A 25206-nucleotide genomic window follows, 5' to 3' on the forward strand; every position below is an offset into this window, starting at 1 on the left:
GGCCTTTTTACAGAAATTGATAAACTGATTCTAAAATTCATATGAAAATGTTAGGGAACCAGAACAGCCTAAACAATCTTGAAAGAGAAAAAAGGTGGAGGATGTACACTTGCCAATTTCAAAATTTAATACATAGTTACAGTATTCAAAACAATACTAGCATAAGGATGGATGTATACATCCGCGAGATAGAATTGAGAATCCAAGAACAAAGTCATACACTCATGGGCAACTGATTTTCAACAAAGGTGGCAAGAAAATTTGATGAGGAAATAGTCTTTTCAACAAATGATGCTGGGCTACTGGATATCTCCAGAATGAAATCAGACCCCTACCTCACATCATACATAAAAGTTAACTCAAAATGGATCAAAGACTTAAATGTAAGAACTATATTAAACCATAAAGCTCTCAGGAAAAAAAAAGCAATGGGTTTCTAAGATATGACACCAATAGCACAAGGGACCAGAGAATAAAACAGATAAATTAAGGCTTCATCAAAATTAAAAACTTTTGTGTTTCAAAGGACACTATCAAGGTAGTGAAAAATCAAACAGAATGGGAAAAAATATTTGCAAATCATACATATGATAAGGATCTAGTATCCAGAGTGTATAAAACACTCTTTAAGTCAACAATAAAAAGATAAATGACCCAATTTAAAAATAGGCAAAGGATCTGAACAGACATTTGTCCGAAGAAGATATACAAACAGCCAATGAGTACAGAAAAGAAGCTCAAAATCATCAGTCATTAGAGAAATGCAAATCGAAACCACAATGAGATACCTCTTCACGCACACTAAAACGGCTAAAATAAAAAAGATGGTGAGTAACCAGTGTTGCCGAGGACATAGGAATGTAAAATGGTGCAGTCACTTTGGAAGACAGTCTGGCAATTTCCCCAAGAGGTTACACAGAGTTACCATATGACCCAGCAATTCTACTCTTAACGTATATGCCTCCCCAAATCGAAAACATATGCCCATACAAAAAACCTGTACACAAACGTTCATAACAGCATTATTCATAATAGCCAAAAAGTGGAAACAAACCAAATGTCTCTCAACTGATGAGTGGATAAACAAAATGCAGTATATCCATATGGAATATTATTCAGCCATAAAAAGAATACTGATACATGCTACAGCACCGATGAATCTTAAAAGTTATGCTAAGTGAAAGAAGTCAGACACAAAAGGCCACATACTGTATGATTCCATTTTTATGAACTGTCCAGAATAGGTAAATTCACAGAGACAGAAGATAGATTAATGCTTGCCTGGGGCTGAGGAGAAGCGAGAATGGGGAGTGACTGCTAACGGGTACGGAGTTTCTTTTCGGGGCGATGAAGTATTCTGGAATTAGATGGTGGTGATGGTTGCACAACTCTGTAAATATACTAAAAAAAAAATAATAAATGTAACTTTAAAAGAGTGAACTTTAAAAGTATGTGAATCGTATCTCAAATTTTTTTAAAAAGGCAAAGGCCCTCCTTAGAAAATTGATTTTCTCACTTCTGTTTCAGGCCACCTACTGGTTCATGAAAATATAGAAAGTTTGCAATGATGCTTGACATTTATAATCCCACTGCTACAAATATTACAACAAAATTTCTTTTTAACCAAATTATAGATATCAGCTGATGGTCCATTGTGTTTACTTTGCCTCTGCACAATGACAATCTGAAAGTGCCTCTGAGTTCATGATTTACCTCAGAGTCCTTTTTAAAATTTATATTTTTCTTAAGTAACTGAGACTAAACAAATGACTTCATTTTAGAAATTTTAGTAATACTGTCACCTAGAAACAGGTAAAAATATTGCTCCTGCATTGACATTAGTTAGCACAGCCATCTTCAAGCAGTACTTTAAAATTTAATTCCTGCTCATAGGACAATAAAAACGCTAGGCAAGAGACAATTTTTCAATATCACTATTGCAATGTAATATGTATAACCAGATGCTTTAAGCCATGAAACAAATGCAGACTTTCTTTCCCCTGGAATATAAATAGGATTCTAGGCTTACTCTATTCAGTAGTAAGAGTTTAAGTGATTTTTTTTTCAAAGCTCTGCAAAGAAAACATACTCTTTACCTTCATCGTCTGTAACTTGTTTTGTGTGTCTGGTTTTCAGTACCAGAAGGCTGTAAACTTTGCATTAGCAATTTAACTCACAATAAAAGCTTTCTAAGCATTTGAAATAGAGTGAAATATTAATTCTTGTCTGATATCACTGAGTTGTATTATACATAGTTCCATATAGTTTCTTAAACAAGAAATCTGACCCTTCTAAAAATGCTTAAGTGTAAAGAGTAGGGTTTAAATAAGAAATAAACATCAAGGTCTGTCATGATTAAGCTACATTCTAAAAAAGCACCCACAGATTACAATAGGGTGACATGACTTTCATTTTCAAGTCAATGAGAACTGCATATACTGTTTTTACTCTTAAACACAAGTGGTTTATACTGTATCAGGGCTGCTAGCCCCAAGAAAGAGATGAACATAGAATGGATGGCCTTATTCAACTTCAGTATTATTTCTGTAGTAATGTGTATAAAATCCAACCACTGCTTGGGCAACCTTAGGAGAAAGCAAGCCTAAGAGATGAAGACCTTTACACCTTTTAATTATACTGTTACCTTATAAAAATATGAGGTTCAACATTTGTTTCCCTAAAAGCAAAGCACAAAACAGTCTCCAGTACAGTAACCTAGCTGATAGTTAAGATGTGTTTAAAATGCATGCAGGACCTTTAAGACTAGAACACGTCAGGGAGTTTTTCTGAATTATGCATATTCAAATGATGGTGTTATAATTCAAGCTGAACAACAATAACAACAAAATCTTGACAAAAAAGGAAATGGGAGAAATAAGAACTGGTTTCTGAGCCAAATGTGTACCATCTCACAGTAGCGTGAAGTACTGGGAAACGTAGGCATGGAGCAGAGAAGCTCCCTGTGAAGAAAACTGCATACAGGAATGCAAGAGAAGTACAGCACACACTCTGTTTTTTTCGTTTTTTAAATACATAGGCTCAAAAAACTGTTTCATCAGCGTTTTCTTATAGTGCATCTTTTTAAGATAAATTCTCATTTTTCATTCCAGAAAATGTAAGAAACAGTTTGCAAGAATTCATGCAAACATGTTTCTCTAAGGCCATGAACTGGTTTGCTAAGTTGCATTGTTTTATTCAAGTAACAAGCCCTTCTAGAATAAGGGGTCTCTAAAGGAAGCCAATCACCTTCAACTCCAGGGCCTGCACACTTGTAAGGATCTCTCACTCTGAAAGCCAAAAAAAGGTAGCATGCTCATTTCAGCATTAGCAATATGGTTTCTATTTACATTTTTAAAAATCTAATGCATGTTAAGTTTTTCTGGCAGATTCTTTTTGTATGTTACAAAACGAAAATGCAAAAGCTTAGAGTAAGAATCCTTTTTTCTTAGGAAGGTCAAACAGATACTTCTTGACATCATGTCCTTTACACAATGGCATACTGTTCATATAAAAGGTCTCTTATCCTATAAAAATCTTGACAAAGGCAGCCTTCTAATCCAATGCGTCCAGTTTCCGTCTAGAAACCAAGTAAAAAAAAATAAGTTATTTAGCAGACTTTCTATCCATTAACATGCAGACATAATAACCAAAATATATTAACTAGATTGCTCTATGACTGATTAGGAAATGGACTGCTCTGATTCACAGAATATGGATATAATATTCAAGTCATGAATTTTACATAGACACATAAATGTCACAGGATTCAAATAATAAAAATTTACAATAAAATTATATATCACGTCTTTGAGAGTCACTTTTAAAAGCCGTCAAGGTCATCACTATAAATGTGATGTCTTCACTATAAATTACTGATCTCCAGTTTCTAAAATTAATTCAATCAAGAATTACAGAATTCAAAATAACTAAACATCAGGAGCATCTGTTCAATTCAGCCCTTCTTAAAAACACACTTACTCTACGGACTGCTACTTGATTGTTGCAAACGAGTACACCTCCTACGAACTCAGCTTGGATCCCCTCCCTTAAAAGAACTTGTTTGAAGTCCGACAGTCTTGGTTCATTCATAAAAACTGACTGATGTCCAGGAACCTTAGATAAGGTTAAAGGGGAAAGAAGAACTTCAAATAAAACACCAGACACACAGTTGTACTGAATGAAGTGAAATAACACATGATCTCTAAGATATTTCCTATTATCCCCTGAATTCCTTTGACAGATCATTTCAAGACTATAAATCACATTCCAAGTTAGTCTAAATTTTACCTCATGATTTTACATTACGAAGCCCTTCACATTTTCTGAATGTTTCACAATCAATTTTATTAGTCGTGCCTCACAATAGCAGAACGCCGTTTGATCATGTTATGCTCTTCACTCCCCCACTTGCCTAAGGGGGTCAACTAGAGTGCGAGTAGGCAGAACTGAACAAAAAAATTCATTTTCCAGATCCCAGTCCTTTGTATACAGTTCAGAGGATAATTCTCCCCTGATCCCACTTCCACTTTCCTTCCTCCCTCACAGTGAATGCGTGGGTTTTAGAATCAGAAAGGCAAGCGGTTCAACCTAATGCCACTGCTTTGAATATATTCTCTAGCCATAGAGGATATATGCTCTGAAGTTGCTTTGACGAGTGCCGGCTTTAGCACAGAGAGAAGAAAGTTCCTAATTCCTCCCCACAATTTTGTTGTACTTGAAGGGAATCCAATGACAGAGGCCGTCTCTCCATTCTTTATTGTATAGGAGGGCCAAAGACATCACTTGACAGTCGTGTCAGACTCTCATAATATAGTTTTAATATTGCTTTAAGTTAATTACCTGGAAGCTCTGCCAGTTAACTAGCTATCTCTTGAGAACACGTAAATAAAATACTAGACTAAAACTATACCTATAGGAAATAAATGATTTCTAACTGTATCAAAACCAAAAGTGGTTAAGTTGAATCAATAACACACAAAAATGGAGTACAAGAGTATAACATTCTTAGAAAATTATAAATCTCCTGACTGGAAGCAGGTAGATGACCCTCACAATCATCAAACTTAATATTTAAAAATCCATACTGAAAAACAAATCATGAAACAATTATGTATCTTATAAGAAGATCTGCTAAAGGTTTCCTTACTATCGTTATCATTCTCTAGCCATAGAGGACATATGCACGCCCACTGAGACATATCTTAATTTTTCTAAACTCCAAAATGAGCCTATATATGACATATTTTAAATGGTTAAAAACATTTAAAAAAACATTCAAAGGATGACAAATTAAAGGAGCGAGAGAAGCAGCACAAGCTTTTTACCTCATGAGGTGGTAAGGGTTCCAAAGTAGGAATGATCTCACTTTCTTCACCTGTTTCTTTCTCATCGTCTCCAAACAGACTTTTCATGGCCTTCTGCTGTGCTATAACGCTAGAATCTGAAGGAGCGTCCACTTGCATTTCTGAGTCTTCTCCGTCATCCTTAAGTTCTCCTTCTTCTAAAATAACTCCTGTGTCCACTTTGGAAACTCTCATGTCTAAGACACCATCTATCCAAGCTAATTCAGCATCTTTTGCCTTACAAAACTGAAGGGAGCTGACAAGTGAATCTTTTAATCTCACCTAGATATGATGCAAAGGGGAGGGAGAGAAATAATGCCCAAAGAGTATAACTTAACAATTAAATATGATCTATTATTATTTTCGAACTCTAGTACTGTGTATTAAAATTTGAAAATCTTTCATTCATCTGATCTTCACTGTAACTGGTAATGACCTAATGGCCTGTAAAATCATAGGGCCCCTGTCTACTTTCTTAAAGTTCTTAACCTTGACTGTACATTGGGACCACACGGGAATTTTTTTTTTTTTTTTTTTTAACATTAATGCCAGGGTCCCACCTCCAGTGATTCTAATATAACTGGTGAGACTAAGGCCAGAACATTGAGCCCCTTGACTCCCCCAAAGCTCTCCAGATGTGTAGCCTGGGTGGAGAACCACTGATCAGTCTCATCCCCTAGGACCTGATGCTACTTCAGAAGTACTGAATGGCTTAGGGTTTCCTCAATATACCACACAGTTTCACACCTCCATATTCCTGGAACGCTGCTTCCTCTTGTTCTGCCCAGAATGACGCTGCTGCCTGGTGAATTCCAATCCATTTTTTCCAAACAAATATAGACACCACTCTTGCCTTACCTGATACCATCTCCCACTACCAGATATGAGTTAATCAAGCCTTCCTCTGTGCCATTCCTGTTTTCTATACCTGTCTCCATTTTTTTCAATTAGGAATAGAACCTTAACATCTCTGAATTTTTAGAAAACTTCTGAATTCCTAAACACTCCTCATTCCCCTCACCTCTACACTTTCACAAATGTTGTTCCCTCTGCCTGGAACACTTTTTCTCCCTCTCTTTACCACTCTATATACCACCCTGATAACCAATCTAAATAGCCGTCGGGATTCAGCCTAGTTATCCCTTCCTCTGGGAAACTGTTTCTAAACCTCCCAAATTTGGGTTGGAATCTCCCTCTTTATACTCTCATAGCATCCTGTACTTCCTCTATCAGAGGTATAACAGTATGATAAATGCTATTTCCTTGGTACAAGCCCCACAGACTATAAAATCTGCTAGGACAAGGGACCACATTTGTTTCGCTCACCACTGTATTCCTAATCTATCTGTCCTAATCTGCAACAAAAAGTACTTACTTCTACGTGGCTCAAATGCCAGCGTACCTACCTGGTAGATATGAGTTTCACTAGTGGCATCGACTGTTTCATGTAGCTTTGGCATGTACACTTTAATATCTTTCCCACCAAACCCACGGCAGCACTCTGCAAGATCCTGACTGGCCTCTGGTGGTCCATGGACAATGATCAACTGTCGTGGTTTCATTTGATTGATGATTTTTTTAATGGAATCCCCATCAGAGCGTCCTTCATAGTCTATGTAAGTAACCCTGGCTCTGTAATTACATGATTATTCAAGCTTACTTTTCTGGTAAGTTAATTCTAAAATTAGGTTTTTAATGGCTTTTATCATCAGGAAAGAAATGTATCAATATGTAGAATGAGGATTTGAGGAATACACGTGTTATATTGTTAATATGTATTATTGAGCTCTTAGCCACACCCAAGAATGTATACTAGATGATACCACTAGACAAAAAGCCACTTTGCTCTCTGATAACTTGAAAAAATATATTCCAAAATGATCATTTACTGGTGTTAACTGCACTAAATAGAGAAAAAAGGTTCACAATTTTTTAAGGCACAGTGGCTATTTTTAAGACATAGTGGTATTTTTAAGACACAGTGGTATTTTTAAGATGTTAATGCACTCGCAGAGATGTTTGAGTCAAGTTTATTAAACAAGCATTTAGAAAAATTAAACTTGGAGTTATACAAGCTCACCTGCTACTAGACTTACTAGAAAGACCAGAAAGAATGTTTTTTCACATACATGTACAATTTAAAGTTTAACCCCCTCCTCACCACCAATTCATTTTGGCATTCAAATATCATTAATGAAGGGAAAAAAAAACACCATACTTCACAAGAAGAAAAAAATTACATTTTAAAAGCACAAACTTACTAGAGGATATTCAGAAATCTCACTTTTGAAACAATGTAAATTATGTGACTCAAGCGCTTGAAATTTTACCTCCTAATCTATGCTCAAAATGCAACGAGAGCACTTACTTTATTTCTATAGATTCTGTTGTAGAAATACACTTAGTAGGAACATCAGATAAATCCTGATCCATGGGTTCATCTCCATTTGTCAGGCCAGACTCTAATTTGCTTTTTTCTTCTTCAGTAGCTTGAAGTTCTGGCACTAAGAAATCCTCTGGTCTAAATAAAAAGTCTCTAATTAGAAGCAGTAACAAGCAAGCCAATATTATTTAATACACACAACTAATTAGTAGATGGCATAATTTTTAGACTCCTCACATATATCAAGATTCAAATACACATTTGATCCAAAGTCAGTGCAACTTCACAGTATCAGTTATCAGATGACTGCATATATTACGTTCTTCATGACCATCAAGGCGTACACTTTAAAACACCATGTGGGTGAGTGAAAAGGCCCTATCTACACACGTCATTAGAAGACCTTAGTGGCTATCATAAGTATTCTTGCAACCTGGCCCTGCATTTGTTTCAGTAATTCTTTTTCTCAATTTCTGTGGTTTCTCTTGTCAATTTCCAGTCCTTATAAATCTCAGATCTCCTTTGGTTTCCTTAAGACACCCACATTATTCCTTCCCTGCCCGATGAAAGCAGATGACTCTCCATTTTTGCACATTACAGAGAAACCTGAGATACAAAACCATTAGCCCCTCAAAAGCCTTCATCTTTATTTCAATAAACTACTAGCACGACTATTTTCCAATATCAGAGAGTTGTACATTAAAATTAAAAAGCAAACTTTTTTAATGTTCTCTCTGATCTCTACATTTATCATGCCCTACCCCCAAATCCCCTCACACTCCTGAGAATCCAGGCCTCTGTCGCCCAACATCTAGATTGCTGCAGGAGCCCAACATCTCGAACTGTAATCCACATAACAACTGTAGTAGCAACCACTTAAAGTGCATTTACTATGAGTCAGGTTCTGTGCTAAGCGCCTTCAAAAGCATAACCTTGTTGTATTCTTACCCCCATTTTTCAGATAAGAAAATTGAAGCTGAAGAGCACTGTCCATATGATAAACAGATTGGCCATTAATTAACTGAAATGGTAAGCAAACTCACCAATACTGTTTAGATTGTTAGTTCTTCTCCCTACTATTTTAGAGGGCCAAGTAAACAGTAGAATTTTCCTAATGAAATTCAAGGATGACCTAAGACCATAGGCTCAAGATATTTACAAAGAAAGTAAAAGAGAGGGAACTAACTGTGTTGCGGTGGCAAGGGAGAGACAGGAAAGTTTTCCAGTGGTTTGTGAGGCCAGATTCAGCAGCCTGAAAGCTTGGGATGGGAAGGTAGAACCAGGCTGAAGGAAGAACATGGGTAAAGGCATGACATGAAAAAGCTGAGCAGGGGGAAACTGAGAGAAGGCTGGAACCACCGGAGTGGAGAACACACACTGCTGTAAGAGAAATATAGAGAAATATAATAGAAAAGTAGGGAGAAACCAAATTGTGAAAGACAGCGTGCATTATGCTAAAAGGCAGTTGACACTTACTGATCTTTATTCAGGATTGTGGTGTTTTCAAATCTGTGATTAGAATGTGTGATTTCAGTTGTTTTTCTAATAGTGGGTATAGATTTGGTAGATTTTCTATGGTTCCACTCACACTATCTCCTATTCCTCTTGTAACTAAAACATGTGTGCAGCACTACTTGAGACATAAACCATTTCCCAAACTTAACATAACCTTAGCCATCAAAAGTTCTTCCTATCATATGTCTTTCTCCAATGCACATCCCTTACCTCTTTTTAAGTGGGGAGGGCATGAAAGAGTCCTGATCATCATTTTAAACATTTCACATACCTAAGTAATAAAACTACCAGTTTTCCTTTATTATTAACTCTCTATATGTTCCTCGACCTTTCTATTTTTATATTTCAAACTACAAGCTGAGATACTCAGAAACTAAGTACATGATGACCAGAAAGACCAAATTCTTTGAGCTAAAATGACAATACAGTTACTACCTCCAATCTGTAAGAAAGAAAAACTTGTTTTGCTCACATACTTGATAATTTCTCCATATTCATCCCATTTAATTCTTTCTTCTGGGGCAGGAAACATAGGATAAGACTTTTTAGCCTGTTTGAAGAAACTTCCTTTACGACTACCTTCACCTTTCATCATCAGGTCGTGCTTAGTCTTATGAGCTGATGGCTGGTCAATATCTTCCTCAACGTCACTCTCATCACTGGAATCTATGTCTGCCCTAAGGGAGTTTGGGAAAAGGTAAAGGTCATAAAGTCCCCAAAAGACTTTTAATTAATATTTATAAAATTATTAATGAATTAACATTCACTATTAATTCAATGATAATGATAATATTACTGGATTGATATTTTGTGACATAGAGCATTAACAGCCAGTTAGTAAATTAACATTAGCACTGAAAGGATTTAGTATTCTAGCACCACTGGAAAGATGTAATAAAACTAATAAAGTCAAAAGAAAATTTAAATATTTTCAATTAAACGTTTTTGTCCAGAAATAAATTATCAAATTACTTATATAAACTTCTAATCTGTCTGGAAACAACTTACTCTTTTGACTGTTCAAGTTTTTTAGCAGCTTCTTTCTTTAGTTTCTCTTTTTCCAAGTATTCTTCAAGTTCTTTCCCTTCAAGTTTCACACGTTTCCTCAACTACAGAAAAATAGCAGATGAAAGGAAATATCAATATTAGGGGGTTAAGGCAGTGGGGTATGAGATACATCACATCTCTAAATTGATTCATCATCTTTAAACTAAATTTTCCTCTGAAATATTTAAGTTTCCATTATGTGCAATTACAGATCCTATTTAGATTAGGACTAAAATTGAGCTGTCACATTTCCAGGATGGGTTTAATTTAAATCAAACTGGCTAAAAATCACCAATCAGGCAAAGAAAATACAGAGAAGTATTTTTATAATTTGGTGTAGATGAGACCTACACATGACATAAAACCCAAAAGAAAACATGAGTAAATATGGTGACAGGGAAAAAAATATTCTGACATTTTAAATCTCATGAAATTTAAAGAAACTGAGAAAATTATTTGCAGCACTCTTTGACTATCAGAAGCTACTCTGTCCTAAGAGCTCTTCCAAATCGGTTAAGAAAAAGATCAAAAAAGGACAAAATGATATACAAGCAATTTATAAAATAAGAAAAATAATAGCCAAAAAAAGATATACAACTTTACTAATGATTTTTGAAAAAGATTTAAATGTAATACCATCTTTTAATTTATGAAATTGGCAATGCTAATTACTAATGGGGAAGGGGTACTTTCATCTGCTCTGGGAAAATTAGTGCGACTATGTTAGAAGGCAGTTTGTCAACATCTAAAACTAAAAATGTGCTTGTTGTTTAACACAGCATTTCTACTTCTAGGAATTTATCCTACTGAAATGATCACACAAACATGAAGAAAAAAAGTACATGGCAGCAATGTTTGTAATAGTAAAAAACTGGACATAACTTTAAAATCCATCAACATGGAATGATTAAATCAGTAGTTCCCAAACTTTTTGATCTCTTTTAGACTCTTAAAAATTACTGAGGGCTTCCCTGGTGGCGCAGTGGTTGAGAATCTGCCTGCCAATGCAGGGGACATGGGTTCTAGCCCTGGTCTGGGAAGATCCCACATGCTGCGGAGCAACTAGGCCCGTGAGCCACAACTACCGAGCCTGCGCGTCTGGAGTCTGTGCTCCTCAACAAGAGAGGCCGCAATAGTGAGAGGCATGCACCCCCATGAAGAGTGGCCCCCACTTGCCGCAACTACAGAAAGCCCTCGCACAGAAATGAAGACCCAACACAGCCAAAAAAAAAAAAATTCTGAGAACCTCAAATAATTTTGGGGTTTTGTGGGTTATATGTATTAATACTTACCATATCAGAAATTAAAACTGAGAGATTTAAAAAATATTTATCTGTTCATTAAAAAGTAATAAAACCATTCATTACATGTTAACATTAACATCATTTTTTACAAAAGATAATTATAGTTTCCAAAGCAAAAAAATTAGTAAGATGTATGGCATTATTTTACATTTCTGCAAGTCTCTTTAATATCTAGCTCAATAGAAGACAGCTGGATTCTCACATCTGCTTCTGCATTCAATCTCTTGCAATATATTGTTTTGGTTAAAGTATATGAAGAAAATCCAGCCTCACACAGATGAATAGTTGGAAAAATTTTTTAAATAGCCTTTTCATGAATATTCTTCTTTGATATTACATTAAAATTCAGAAAGTGGTAGTTTCTTAAAGGTTGGTTGTAATGTGGAATCTGTAACCGTACCGATAACTTTTATACTGTTACTAAAATTTACTGATTTATCTTACACTTTGGATCTTTTATTTGTACATTATTTTGCAACTTCATGCAGTAGTTATTTGGAAAATACTAGTTCACTAAGTTACACAGATCTTACAAATATTGACAATATTTTTAAAAATCACATTTGCAAATATCACCACCAATCTCATCAGAAAATTCTTTTAAGTTGTCAGTCTCACAGTGACGGGCGTAAGTTTTCCAAAATTCTAATTTTCACTTGAAAGTTTCAATTTTATCAGATTGAGGCAAGAAATGCTGTCAATTGTTTTCCTTAGATCCACAAGCTCAATTATTTATTTTTGGGAAAATATTTGCCAAATAGCCAAGTCTGAATAACTATGTCATTACTTCAAGTAAAACCAGTGTTTCAGGAAAAAAAAAGTGGCTAGTTTAACTCAACAACTCAAACAATTACACAAGTGGTTTTCTTCAGGACAAACATCATATTTCAGTATGCAACACAAGTGCTTTTGTATATTTCACATCTTGGCACTCAGATTATTAAAAAAAACCTTTTTACTAGAAGGATTTAATTAAGTTAGTAACTTTTACTGCTTCATCAAGGACATTCTTAAGTGAAACTGACTTTTTTGAACTACAAGTGTGTGGTAATGCAAAATGCAGTGATTAATCATACAGTTTGGTGCCACTGCCCTGATTTATGCTAAGGCACCAGCACTTTACCCACCATTGCTTTCACTCGTCAATATAAATGTAGACACAGTAAAAGGCAAATAACATCTTAATATTATCATGAAAAACAGTCTGTGGACTCCATGAAAGCATCTCAGGTAGTCCCCAGGGGTCCTTACACCATACTTTGGGGAACCACTGGATTAAATAATCAAAGTACGTATACATAATGTATTATTAAAGAATTATTAAAAAGAATTCACTTATTCAAAAACATTTGAAAATTTATTAATACCAAGTATTAAATACAGTAAATCTGTATCTACTTTCACTGTTCAAAAATATGTGGATAATTTGGCCCCATTTCTTTTTTAAAAAAAATCATACAGATATTTGTATGTAAAAAGAAAAAGAAATCTAGAACATATATGCTTCAAAAATGTCAAGTCATGACAACTAAATGCAATGTGTAATCCTGGATGGGATTCCGAACAAAAAAGGAAAGGGTTGGGCTTCCCCTGGTGACGCAGTGCTTGAGAGTCCGCCTGCCGATGCAGGGGACACGGGTTCGTGACCCGGTCTGGGAAGATCCGCCACATGCCGCGGAGCGGCTAGGCCCATGAGCCATGGCCGCTGAGCCTGCACGTCCGGAGCCTGTGCTCCGCAACGGGAGAGGCCACAACAGTGAGAGGCCCGCGTACCGCAAAAAAAAAAAAAAAAAAAGGAAAGGATAATTATAAAGGACATTGTTGGAGCATTCACCAAAAGTCAAGTGGAGTCAGTGGATGAAATGGTAGTATCATATCGGTGCTTATTTCCTTATTTCAATGGATGTATTATACAACAGTTTTGCAGGAGAGTCCTTGTTTCTAGGTAATACACACTGCTGTGTTTAGAGGTAATGATGGAATACCTGCAGCTTACTTTCAAAAAAATATCTAATATTGTGTCTATATGTATAAAAAGAAGTCATAAGGCAAATCCAGTAAAATGTTGACAACTGGGAAATCTGGGTATACTATTTTTTATAACTTTTCTGTTAACACTGAAATTATTTTAAAATAAAAAGCAACAAAAAAAATTAAACCAAAATCAAGTGTTTCTACTATATAGGATGAAAGAGTGATTTACATGTTACACCTGGCATCCCACATTTGCTTACTTGGAAATAAGTTCAATTTAGAAAAGTGTCATTATTTTCCTGTAGTACACACTCTCAGCAGTTTACATAGATCTCTATCTTAACCACAAATAAACTTTGACAGAACATTTACCTCATGATTTACTTTATGCCTGTTGCTATAATAAATTCTACTCTCCATCTTATTTTTCATTTAAGGTATCTAAAGTTAATGACTATATTCAAAAACACATTTCTAGAATAGTCAACCCTAAGATGTTTTTCACCCTAGTCCTTCACTGTATTACCTCCAAGTTATTCCTTTTTCCTAATCAAATTTACTCCAATTCATTAATCCTTATTCATTTACTGTTTTTGCTCTTCTTAAATGAGTAAGATTTGACTCTAGAGAATGATAAATGTAGATGAAAAAATACCATACATAGTAAACTCTTATCTAACATGATAAGAAATCTGGTTTATTGCCTATTCACCTATTTGGTCATTCATGAATTCAACCAACACATTTATTGAGGACCTTCAATGTACCAAGCACTGTTCTGGGTGCTAGGGATACAAAAAAACAAGCTCCCTTTCTCATGGAACTTGTATTCTAGTTGGTAGTAGGAAAAGGAAGACAACAAACAAAGGAAAATATCAGATAGTAATGGGAGCTAGGAAAAATAAAGTAATGTGATGGGTTGGCAACTAACTGAGTAGTAGGCTGGTGGTCAGAGAAGCCCTACCTGAGGAGGTGACCTTTAAACTGAGACTTGAATGACAAGGAGTGACCAAGTGCAAAGCTGGGAAGACCATCAGAGGCAGGAGACCCTGATGCAGTGAAGCAGTGTTGAGCATAAAGACAATGGAATGACATATGGTCAGAAAAGTGGGTGGAGATCAGGTCAGTGGGATCTTGAAAGCCCAGGTAAGGAGTGTGAATTTTATTCAAAGAGTAGAAGGAAGCCACCTGAGGGTTTAAGCAAGGGAATGACATGAAATGATGAATTTTTAAAAGATGCCTTTGGGAGTTGTTCAATGGGTACAGAACTTTTTGCAAGATGAAAAGTTCTAGAGATCTATTGTACACCAATGTTCATATAGTTAACACTGCTGTGCTGGACCCTTAAAATGGTTCAGATGGTAAATTTAATGTTATGTGGCTTTACCACAATAAAATGAGAGACAGAGACAGAGTGAAAGGGAAAGATATGTCTTTGGCCGCTATGAGAAGAAAGGATTAAGGGAGCATAAAAGTAAAAACAGTGAAACCAATTAGACAACCACTGCACAGTCCAGGCAACACCACTAGCATGGGCTAGGATGACTGGGAGGGGAGACGGAGAAAAGTAGACAGATTTAGGATATATCTGGAGGTTGAGTCAATAGGACTTGCTCCTGGATTAGATATGGGTAGTGAGAGAAAAGTAAGGAACTGAAAATAAATTTTAATAATCTGTGCATTAGAAGCCTGGATAGTGGTTACCCTTGGAAGGATAGGGAGGATCAGAAAGGGGGTATCTGGGGTACTGGTAATAGTCTGTTTCTTGATCTGGGTATAAGCTAGACAGGTGTGTTCAATTTGTGAAAATTCATCACGCTGTACACTTACAATATGCAAACTTTTCAGTATATATTACACTTCAATGAACATTTTAAAAATATCTGTATTTGGGGCTTGAATAAATATGTGGAAAGCACTGCTAGTCCATGACATGAGGAAGACTCAGAGAAGAACAAGTTTGGGAGTAGAGGAGGAATAGTAAAAATTACTTTGGATGTCACCAAGTAGAGGGAAAAGGTGATAGATAATGGAGAGAAAAAGAATAACTACAGAAGAAATACCCCTAACAAGGTGAGAGGGCAAAGAACCCTAGACATATGGGGCTTCCCTGGTGGCACAGTGGCTGGGAGTCCGCCTGCCAATGCAGGGGACACGGGTTTGAGCCCTGGTCTGGGAGGATCCCACATGCCGCAGAGCAACTATGCCCATGCGCCACAACTACCAAGCCTGCGCTCTAGAGCCCGCGAGCCACAACTACTGAGCCCATGCGCCACAACTGCTGAAGTCCGTGCGCCTAGAGCCTGTGCCCCGCAAGAGAGAAGCCACCGCAATGAGAAGCCCACGCACCGCAACGAAGAGCAGCCCCCGCTCACCGCAACTAGAGAAAGCCTGTGTGCAGCAATGAAGACCCAACACAGCCAGAAGATGGAACAATGATGATTAGCAGAAGTGGTGAGGTTCATGAATTGAAAGTCCCAATGGGACCAAAGAATTGTTGGCATGAGAGTACTAGAGAAAGTCAGCTATGAGACCAGAGTGGGATGCTTGAGGGAGAGATCTGGAGATCATAAAAAGGTTAAAGGTATGACCATGGGAGTGGACAGCATGATCATGGGAAGGGATGGCTGAGGTGGAGTGGAGGAAAAGATCATTAAGAAATAAGGTGTCAAGGAACTGAGAGGGCCAAAAACTGGATAAATCATACATATGGATGCTGAAGTCATCAAGAATAGAGTCCTGAGTATGAGTGGACTGGAAGACTGTGAACCAGGGTCTAAAGTCACCGATGAACAACAGAGAATGACCAAGAGATCAGTGTCTGAAACAAGGAGGGGTCAGTGTATTTTCAAGTCTGACAGCATGAACTACAGAGGGAAGAGAAATGGCTTGAAAGCTGCAACACAGAACAAGGATACCTACCCCGCCCAAAGTACACGAAGCATGAAAGAGAAGGCTACAGGAAAAAGAAATCATCAGGAAATAGCCAGGTTTCAATTACAGGAAGGCTGTGAAAGGAATTTTTCAAAGAGCAAATAAGAATACAGCATATATGCATACTCTCTGGGTATGGTTCCAGAGGGTACCATGGAAGGGTTCAATACTGAGAGTTTCCAATTAAGGAGCTCTGAAATATGTGCTATTAAAGCTTCTCTACTGTTAGATAAAAATCCTGAAACAACTTCAAGTTTTATTTTGGGTCACTGTTATAAACATCTTGTATAATGTACCTCCCAAACAATTTTAAGATAAGGTTCATGGACTTCCATGGCAGTCCAGTGGTTAAGGCTCCGTGCTTCCACTGCAAGGGGCATGGGTTCAATCCCTGGTCAGGGAACTAAGATTTCACACGCCACACAGTACGGCCAAAAAAGAAAAAAGATAAAGTTCAGATACAAGCACTTACCTCTATTTCTGTAATTTTTTCAGAAGGATTATCAATTAGGAAACGTGCTAAAGTCCCAGGAGTAGTTCTGTAAGTTAGAATGATCGAGTTTTTAGGGTCCTGGCACCACTGAATAAAGAGATCCCTTGAAAATCCACATTCCAGGTCGGGCTGGCTGGCAAGTACCACTTTAGGGCTAGGTACTCGAGCCAAGTCAGAAAGACCATGACATAGAGAGAGATGACGAAACTGAAATGGATTATTTCTTTTGTCTTCAAAACATCTCATCAATTTATCACTCATCCATTCTACCTAATATGGGGGGGAAAGGTGACAATAATTAGAAAATACTGTATTATAACCTCAATGTATCCTACAATAGTCAAGGAGTTCAAATTCCATCTTGTTTAAAGTCTTTTTCCCACCAATGGCTGCTTATATTTGTACCATGTTAATAAGCAGCTTATTGTCTGTTTCTATTCCCCATCAGATCTTCCCAGAAATTCATCCCTAGAAATCTAATTTTGCATTACGTTTCAGTTATAAGTCACCTTAAATCTTATTCAGAAGGCGGTATATAAGTTCTAAATGAATATCTTGCCCCAGACGTTGCTACTTCAAGAGAAAGAGCTTATCCAAAAGGAAGAGAAAAACAGATTCTAACAATTATATCCTATGAAGTAGGTTCTACTTTTGCCGTCATTTTACAGATTGTGATACTAAACACTAGAGAACCAAGTTGCCCAGTCTGTAAAATGGGGACAAAAACAGAACCTACTTCATAGGATATATAAGGATTAAATGAAAATAATACACAAAATGTACAGAACAGTAAGTGGTTGATTTTTAGTTTTTATCATCATCATCATCATTATCAACATTATTATCATCAACCCGAAGAGAAAAAGAAAATCCAAAGGGCAATTAACACATTGTTTTCCCTAAGCCCAATCTCTGTAGCAAACATCTTTATTACAAATGATAACATGAAAACAAACCTGGGACTTAGAAAACTCCACCACATTATAACTGACATTATTTAGGAGTGCCAATGAGTAAACACCCAATCCTGCATCTTTAGTTCTCCAAATTTGATCAAGGAGTTGAGCAAGTTCCAAAACCCTGCCAGCAGTGTCCACCGCTATTAACACATTTCCATCACCTCGAAGTGTTTCCAGGACATTTGCTAGAAAACAAGAATGTAAAATCCTTACAGAACATAACAATACTTTGCTATAAAATTAAAGATAACTTTATCTCCATGTTTTTACTATGAAGACTATAATTTATAAGAATGCCATTAACTCTCAATTTTTTTTTCCATTGAAAAATTATAAATCGGTGGTTTCCAACCCTTTCCCCCACAGTATACATAGAAAATGACATTTGTATAGTATACTGGGAAAATTGGGTGAATAGGGCAAATGCAATCAGCCTTGGGTTTCCAGGTCACTCTGGTCTTACCTGCCTACCTCAATGAACTTCATTATAAAACATAATTCCCAAATTTATACACACACATTTATAGTTTAGATTAATACATACATGTTTTGTATGTATGTATGCCTGTAGAATAAAAGATAAATAATATTCCCTCTTCCAATAAAAGACTTTCTAGATGAAAGTCTGCTTGGAAATATTTAGTCAAATCAAACTCTAGCAAAAACAAACAAACAACAAAAAAAATACCAAGAATTGAAAACTTCTTAAAAGTTAGAGTAACACAGTATGTAAGTCATACTTTTTAAGTAGAAAAATGAAGGCAGTGGTATCAAACATGTTGAAAGTGGAATCCAATTTTCCCTGTTGAATTCCCATGCAGCTTACAAAAAAAGAATGTAAGGTAATAGGGCTCAAGCCAAAGCAGAAGCAACCAGGGATGGCCGAGATACATCTCTTTAGAATCAAGACTACTAGATTAGAGCATAAAACACCCAAACACCAAAATCAGCAGACTATTTGCACCCTCATTTACCTCCTTTGTTCATTTTTCTTTTAGAGTGTAAATGTTTTTCTAGTAGATTTATACGAGATCTTTATATATTTTGATGTTCCCTAGACATATACCAGTGAGAGCTAGCTATGTGCTGAATGGCAGGAAGAAACCAATCTTTATACCTATCCCACAGAAGTTAAATTCAAACCAATTAAAGCATCTTTTTGTAAAAATATTGATATGGTCACATAATATTTTTTCAAAAATACTAGAGTTAGCCAATCTCATATGACAAGAAAAATGTCAAACAGAACAGAATAAACAGTAATTCATACTACCATGCACTTCCATAGCTCTGTACAAAGGACAGTATGCAATACATACTCAGAAGTTGCTCGTCTCTTTGTTTTCTCCTCGGCTGCACATACGTAGCATTAAATGAATCTGTGATAAGTAGAGAGGGTCTGCTTAGCATTTCCAGGGAACATCCATTTAAGTGGCTATAACGAAGTTGAAGAAGAGGAATACTTTATATCATTTCAAATAAACAATAGCTTTTCTTACCTAAAAAATAACTTCTTTTATAAGGTTTTTTCCTTTTCTAACTATAAAAGTATACATGTTCCTTGATAAGAAAATCTGGTAAATTCAAAAAAGGAAAATTAAGCTCTTCCAGAGGACCATCACTCAAAAGATAATGGAGGGCTTCCCTGGTGGCACAGTGGTTGACAGTCCGCCTGCCGATGCAGGGGACACGGGTTCATGCCCCGGTCCAGGAAGATCCCACATATTTGGGAGTATATCTTCTAAGTAGATAAATAAATTTTTCTATGCGTATATAGGTATATGTGTTTTACAAAGGTGATATCCCATGTATATGATTATATACTCAGTTCTATATCCTACTTTTCTCCCATGACATTAAAATCATTTTCTAAATCTGATTTTTAACAATTATAAAAGCTTTCTGTTGTGTTTATACAATATTTATTTGGTCATTTCCCTTTATTGATATTTAGGTTACTTTTTTTTTTTAAAAAAAGAAAACTTCTGCAAAAAGCTTCAATTGCATTTCTAGTTGTTCCTTTAGGACACATTCCTAGAAATGTATTTACTAGAATATATGATATTGCTAAATGGCTTTCCAGAAAGGTTTAACCTTTTTCAGAAAGCTCTCCCTTTTCCACAAAGGTTCAACCAGAAAGAATGACCAACTCACTAAATATTTCCCAGAAGAATACTACCATTTAAAAACAATTTTAACAGTATTTAATTTAAAAAATCATTATCATTTAAATTGTCTCTTTTTTGACTTTATAACTTTTGTCCATTTTGCAACTGGTATCTTTTTGATTGATTAATACCTGGTCTTATAAATAAGTCTTTGCTCAACTTGATGTAAATATTTTCCCTCGTTTATAGGTCTTTAATTTAGTTTGTTTCAGACATTTTAAACCTGTATGTAATCAAATCTAGCAGTCTTCCTTTGCAACTTGGTCCACTGCCTCTCTGCTTACAAAGTCTTTTCCAAATCAAGAGATCAGACTCACCAATACTGTTTCATTTTCTATTTAATTCTAATCCAACTGAAATTTATTTCATTATGCGGTAAAAAAAAAAACCCACAAACCAAGTTTTTTCCCAAAATGTTTGAATACCATTTACTCAAATACCCATCTTTCCTCATTAACCTGTGATTACAAGAGCCTAAAATTCAACTTATTAGTCTTAAATATTTCTTAATAAGATACAAAAGATCTTGAGGATACTGTAATCTAATATAGAATAACTATGTACTTGATGTACAGAAATTACAAAAGAAGCCAAAACAATTTTATAGAAATGCTATAAGTACAAAATGAAGTTTTAAAATTAAACTACTGTGTCCCCTTTTAAAGGGAGTCTGACTTTAAATATAGTTATATTAGATGGTATTAATGACTTTATCAAAAACAGAAAAAACAAAAAAACCCCACCTGCAAAGTTCCTCTAAATAGCAGGTCAAGAACATATAAAATATAATTTGTTGTACAAAAATTAATCTCCTTTGCAACATCTCCAGAGAGAAATCTGTTTTATAAGTTGATATTTGCATGTAAATTTCAAAACAATGTCTTTTATCTCATATCAAACTTTTTCCCTTACAATGCAAATAACTCTGAAAACATTCACTGTTTGATGTTTTTAAACTGCTCTAGATTTCTAGTTAAAAAAATAACTTTGTTTCTAATTTTCCCTCCAAAGAATGAAATAATACGAATTGCATTTCCATTAGCTTTTGTCTTGATATACCTACATCTCCCTCTTGTGGTTGAAGTCAACTGCATAAACAATTTCTTCTTCTCCATCTTTGACTATCTTCCATATTGTTCCACCTATCATATGACCAGCTGGTAGAGGTGTGATAGACAAGCCATGTCCTTTACCTATGTCAACAAGATAACGACAGTACTCAGATTTCTTTTCACAACCCTAAAGAAAGGTTACTTATTTTTAGCTATTTTTAAATAGGTAACATACGCAATGATACAAAATTCAAAAGTAAAAAGGCATACAGTGAAATGCGAGTCTCACCCGCCTGTCCCCCAGCTACCCCATAGCTTCATGCAGGCACTCTTGTCATTTTATTACATATTCTTGCAGATATATTTGTGCTGATAAATAGAAGGCTAGAGACTGCCATTACTATTTAATAACTCAGCATGAACTAATAAATTTTAATGTTTCTATTGTGCACATAATTATCAAGTGTTTCCATCTTCGCTAACCTCTAAATTGACAATTCTTATCTCATTATGGTAAAGAATTATCGTATAGAAAACAAGTACAGGCAAAACTGTTAAGACCATTGTTACTTCCTGGCTAATCTTCAGAGTCCATTTTGTGCCATTTTTTCATATTTATGGGTTCAAATTTATGAGAATGTTTTAATATAATTCTCTCTATAGATGAAAAATGTATACTGAATATATGACTTCCTGACCTAATTAAATGACAATTTTCTTTCAATGTTCAATTCTAGAATTCAGGCATGTTCTACGCTGTGTTGCCACAGCACTTCATTTACTTCAATCACTACCTTTAGTCCTCTGAGCTACTCAACCTCCATCTGATCTACTGTCCTCAACCTAACTGTGAGCTCTTAGGAAGAGAATCTGGCCACATTTACCTTTGTGCACTATATACAGTAAACACTAAATAAGTGTTTCCCAAATTAAATGTGAAAAGGCTTGAGCTGTTGCATTTTGTTAGAATATAGTCTGGAGTATTTTAAAATTCAAATGACTTTGGGGAATTTCATAGTTCCCTATGAAAAAATGCTAATTTTTTATTCTTCAGACAATAGTGCCTATAATTTTTATGACAAATTCCCCTTGTACTTTTCAGTAGTTTAAACCCCATTAGTCCAATTATTTGCTACTGGAAACAGGTTTTACCTTTCAAATTCACAATCTGAGAGAATTTTAACTGCTGTATTTTATCAAAGGCTGCATCCACATCATCTAGTGTAAAGAGTGTAAAATCTTCTGTATTGTGTCGGGACTAAAAGAACAACACAAATAGAAGGTTAAAAATGTTCACTGCAGGAATGTTAAAATTTTTTTTTAATTGCTTAAATTACCTGATAAAGATCATACATGAACATCTGCCCCATTTTATAAACAGGAATGGTTGCATAGATAGCACAGTTCAGACCCAACTTTCCGACAGCATACGGTAGGGCGCCAAGATGGAGAGGATCGGGGTGAGACAACAGTACTGCATCAATCTGGTGAACATGCCTAGAACACAATCAAAATGACTGTTTCTCAGTCTTGTTCCCAAGGGTAAAGGCAGGATACTCAAAATTAATTTGCCAGTTCTGATTCCTCTCAGTACTCTGAATCGAAGACTATGCTGGGGTAAAAGAAAAAAACTAAGAGCTAAAATTATGTTACCTATGAATTTCAATTATTACTACCCCTGTCCTACGTAGAGATCAAAACTATGGTATAAGTTGCACATAAATATATAGTGTCTAGACACATTTTTTTAAAAAAAGGAAAAAGAAAGGGAAACAGTAGACACCACACATAAGCTGATTTCAAGTGGCTATCTTGTATACTATTAATTTAAGTTCAAGAACTCAGCTTAGAATTTAAGAAATTGTTAAGGAAAGGATATTTAAGAGGCCACATATTTATTATGGATTTTTGTCTCAGCTTTTTAGCATGGTGACTGACAGTATATTCATGATAGTAAAACTTCAATTAGTCAATGAATAATATGTTCTTATCAACAAAAAAAATAAGAAAAAAATTTTTTGCTACAAGTTCTAAGTGTCTTAAATGTCTAAGTCCTGGTTCCTTCTATAATTAGTCCAATACTGCTAACGTAACTAAATTTTTCTGTGATGGATTAGTATCCTTTTGTATCTCACGGTCTAACTATCAGTTCTCAAATTGAATCAAAAGATAACAGGAATTGCATCAAAAGATAATAGAAAATAAGCTAATGTGATCTGACTGAAGAACTTTTACAAGGAAGGTTTTTCCTCTCTTCAAATTCTTATAAACTTAATCTTACTCTTTTTCTAAAATTAGGGTGCAAAAATTTCTACTGAGTTCCATCGAGCAAGTAACAATTAACTTAATATTTTGCTGAATTTCAATAAACACAGCTTGAGTCAATCAAAACTACACAAATAAAAACAGTCAGTATTTGGCTCTTCAGCATAAGTAAAACTAAATATTTTACTATCAACTAAATTAGAGCAAAAAAGCAAATACTGTGTAACATCAAAATGGTATAACAGTGTAAAAAAGAGAAGTTGATTTACTAAAAGTGTGGAAATATTAACAGCAACTTACTTCCTCAGGGAATCTATAATATCCATAGAAAAGTGCTCATCCCAGCCACAGTCCAATAAAAATCTAAACTCATCGACTTGGAGAAGATAGCAAAGAGCAGACTCTTCCTGGACCCCAGAAAGGGTAGTTAATTTGATAATAGATGTCATTTTTTCGGTCCAATAACAACAATCCAAAAGGTTCTTTCAATAGAAATAAAAACATAGTTAAACATAAAAGTCATTTTAAAGACCTATTTCCATCATTGCTAAGCGTAAAGGTACAAACATAATCTTACACACTCCTGTTTACAAAGAGTCCTTCTGTGGCTCCCCAGTGTGGTTTAATGAAAAGTAGATTTTGGAATCAGACAGACCCGTATTTGAATCTACTCCTATGTGGTTCTGGGCAAGTTAATTAACTTTTCCTCACTTATGTATCCTAGTCTATAAATCATGAGTATTAATATATACATAAAAAGGATGATGGAAGACTTCAAATAATGTGTAAATTACCTAGAATGGAGGCTACAAAGTTCCTCAATAAATAAATGTATACTAAATTAGTGAACTTATTCTTCACGGTAAATTTCTTCCTCCTTTATTTTGCTCTGCAATGGCAGTAATTACACCGCGTTACAGTTATTAGTTTATGGGTCTTTCTCTACTAGTAGACCAGTGGTTCTTAAATAAAGGGACCCCCACCCCCGAGAATCTGATAAAGGGCTATGGACCTTTCCTTCTCCCCCCAGTCCTTAAAAAACGACGAAAAGGCCCATATACATGTAAAAATTCATGTATTTTTCAGGGAGTTTAACGTTAAGAACTCTTGCACTGGAATGTGAGCAACTGAAAAACAGAGGTAGCACCTTATGTTTGTAATTTCTAAAAGAGAACCTGACACATAGTAGGTGCTCAACACATACTTGATAGAATATAGTCAGGATGCCTACTACATATTTCAAGAAGATACAACATGAACACATGTACTGGAATTTAGGACCTAGAATTTGTGTGCTATTAAACAGATGTTATTAAAAACACTGATTAGCAAAGTACAACTCCACAGCTACATTTCAGATCTTAGCTTTAGCCTTTCCTGGCTAACTACGCAAGTAAGAGAGGTCACTGCATATCTCACGATCCCTCACCATCTGCCCAAGGTCATCTCAACAAACTAAGGTAAACTGCCCACCGTTCTTAACAGGCTGTCAGGGAGCTAATCCTGCCATATCATATCTCCCATCCTTGATTACCTCGGTCATAGCCAAACATCCAAGACTCCTAGGTTATCCATAATCACTGATGTGTACATCTAATTGGACCCAATCCACTACCTCTTCTCCCTCCGAAATCCTTTCAGTATGCCCTCTGGAACTACTGCACTAACCTGGAACTTCAACCTCTTCTCTGAACATTCTCCTCACCTGCAAACCTTCACAGAAACCTAGTTTCTCCTGCAGGCTTCTCAAGAGGCCTTTTTTCCTCTTGT

General features: G+C 35.7%; 1 protein-coding gene across 3 annotated transcripts in view; it reads right to left on the reverse strand.

Annotated features, from left to right (window-relative positions):
* Positions 1-1206: 1206 nt before the first annotated feature.
* The window catches only part of CPSF2 (cleavage and polyadenylation specific factor 2), a 35151-nt gene continuing 11151 nt past the window's right edge, over positions 1207-25206 (reverse strand). For 2 of the 3 annotated variants that reach the window (XM_024736297.1, XM_024736298.1), the window contains exons 3-16: positions 23737-23918; positions 22509-22668; positions 22324-22429; positions 21183-21312; positions 19271-19386; positions 17949-18136; positions 16972-17262; positions 10249-10349; positions 9717-9917; positions 7711-7863; positions 6749-6974; positions 5325-5624; positions 3979-4113; positions 1207-3577 (exon numbers count right to left, since the gene is read on the reverse strand). In XM_024736297.1, the coding sequence (XP_024592065.1) occupies positions 3485-3577; positions 3979-4113; positions 5325-5624; positions 6749-6974; positions 7711-7863; positions 9717-9917; positions 10249-10349; positions 16972-17262; positions 17949-18136; positions 19271-19386; positions 21183-21312; positions 22324-22429; positions 22509-22668; positions 23737-23885 (2349 nt within the window). In that variant the 5' untranslated portion in view covers positions 23886-23918 and the 3' untranslated portion in view covers positions 1207-3484. The remainder of the gene's footprint in view (positions 3578-3978; positions 4114-5324; positions 5625-6748; positions 6975-7710; positions 7864-9716; positions 9918-10248; positions 10350-16971; positions 17263-17948; positions 18137-19270; positions 19387-21182; positions 21313-22323; positions 22430-22508; positions 22669-23736; positions 23919-25206) is intronic. The other variant, XM_024736299.1, reaches the window with a different exon arrangement.

Source organism: Neophocaena asiaeorientalis, unplaced genomic scaffold (genome assembly GCF_003031525.2).
Source record: "Neophocaena asiaeorientalis asiaeorientalis breed wild unplaced genomic scaffold, Neophocaena_asiaeorientalis_V1.1 scaffold152, whole genome shotgun sequence".
Classification (NCBI taxonomy): Eukaryota; Metazoa; Chordata; class Mammalia; order Artiodactyla; family Phocoenidae; genus Neophocaena; species Neophocaena asiaeorientalis.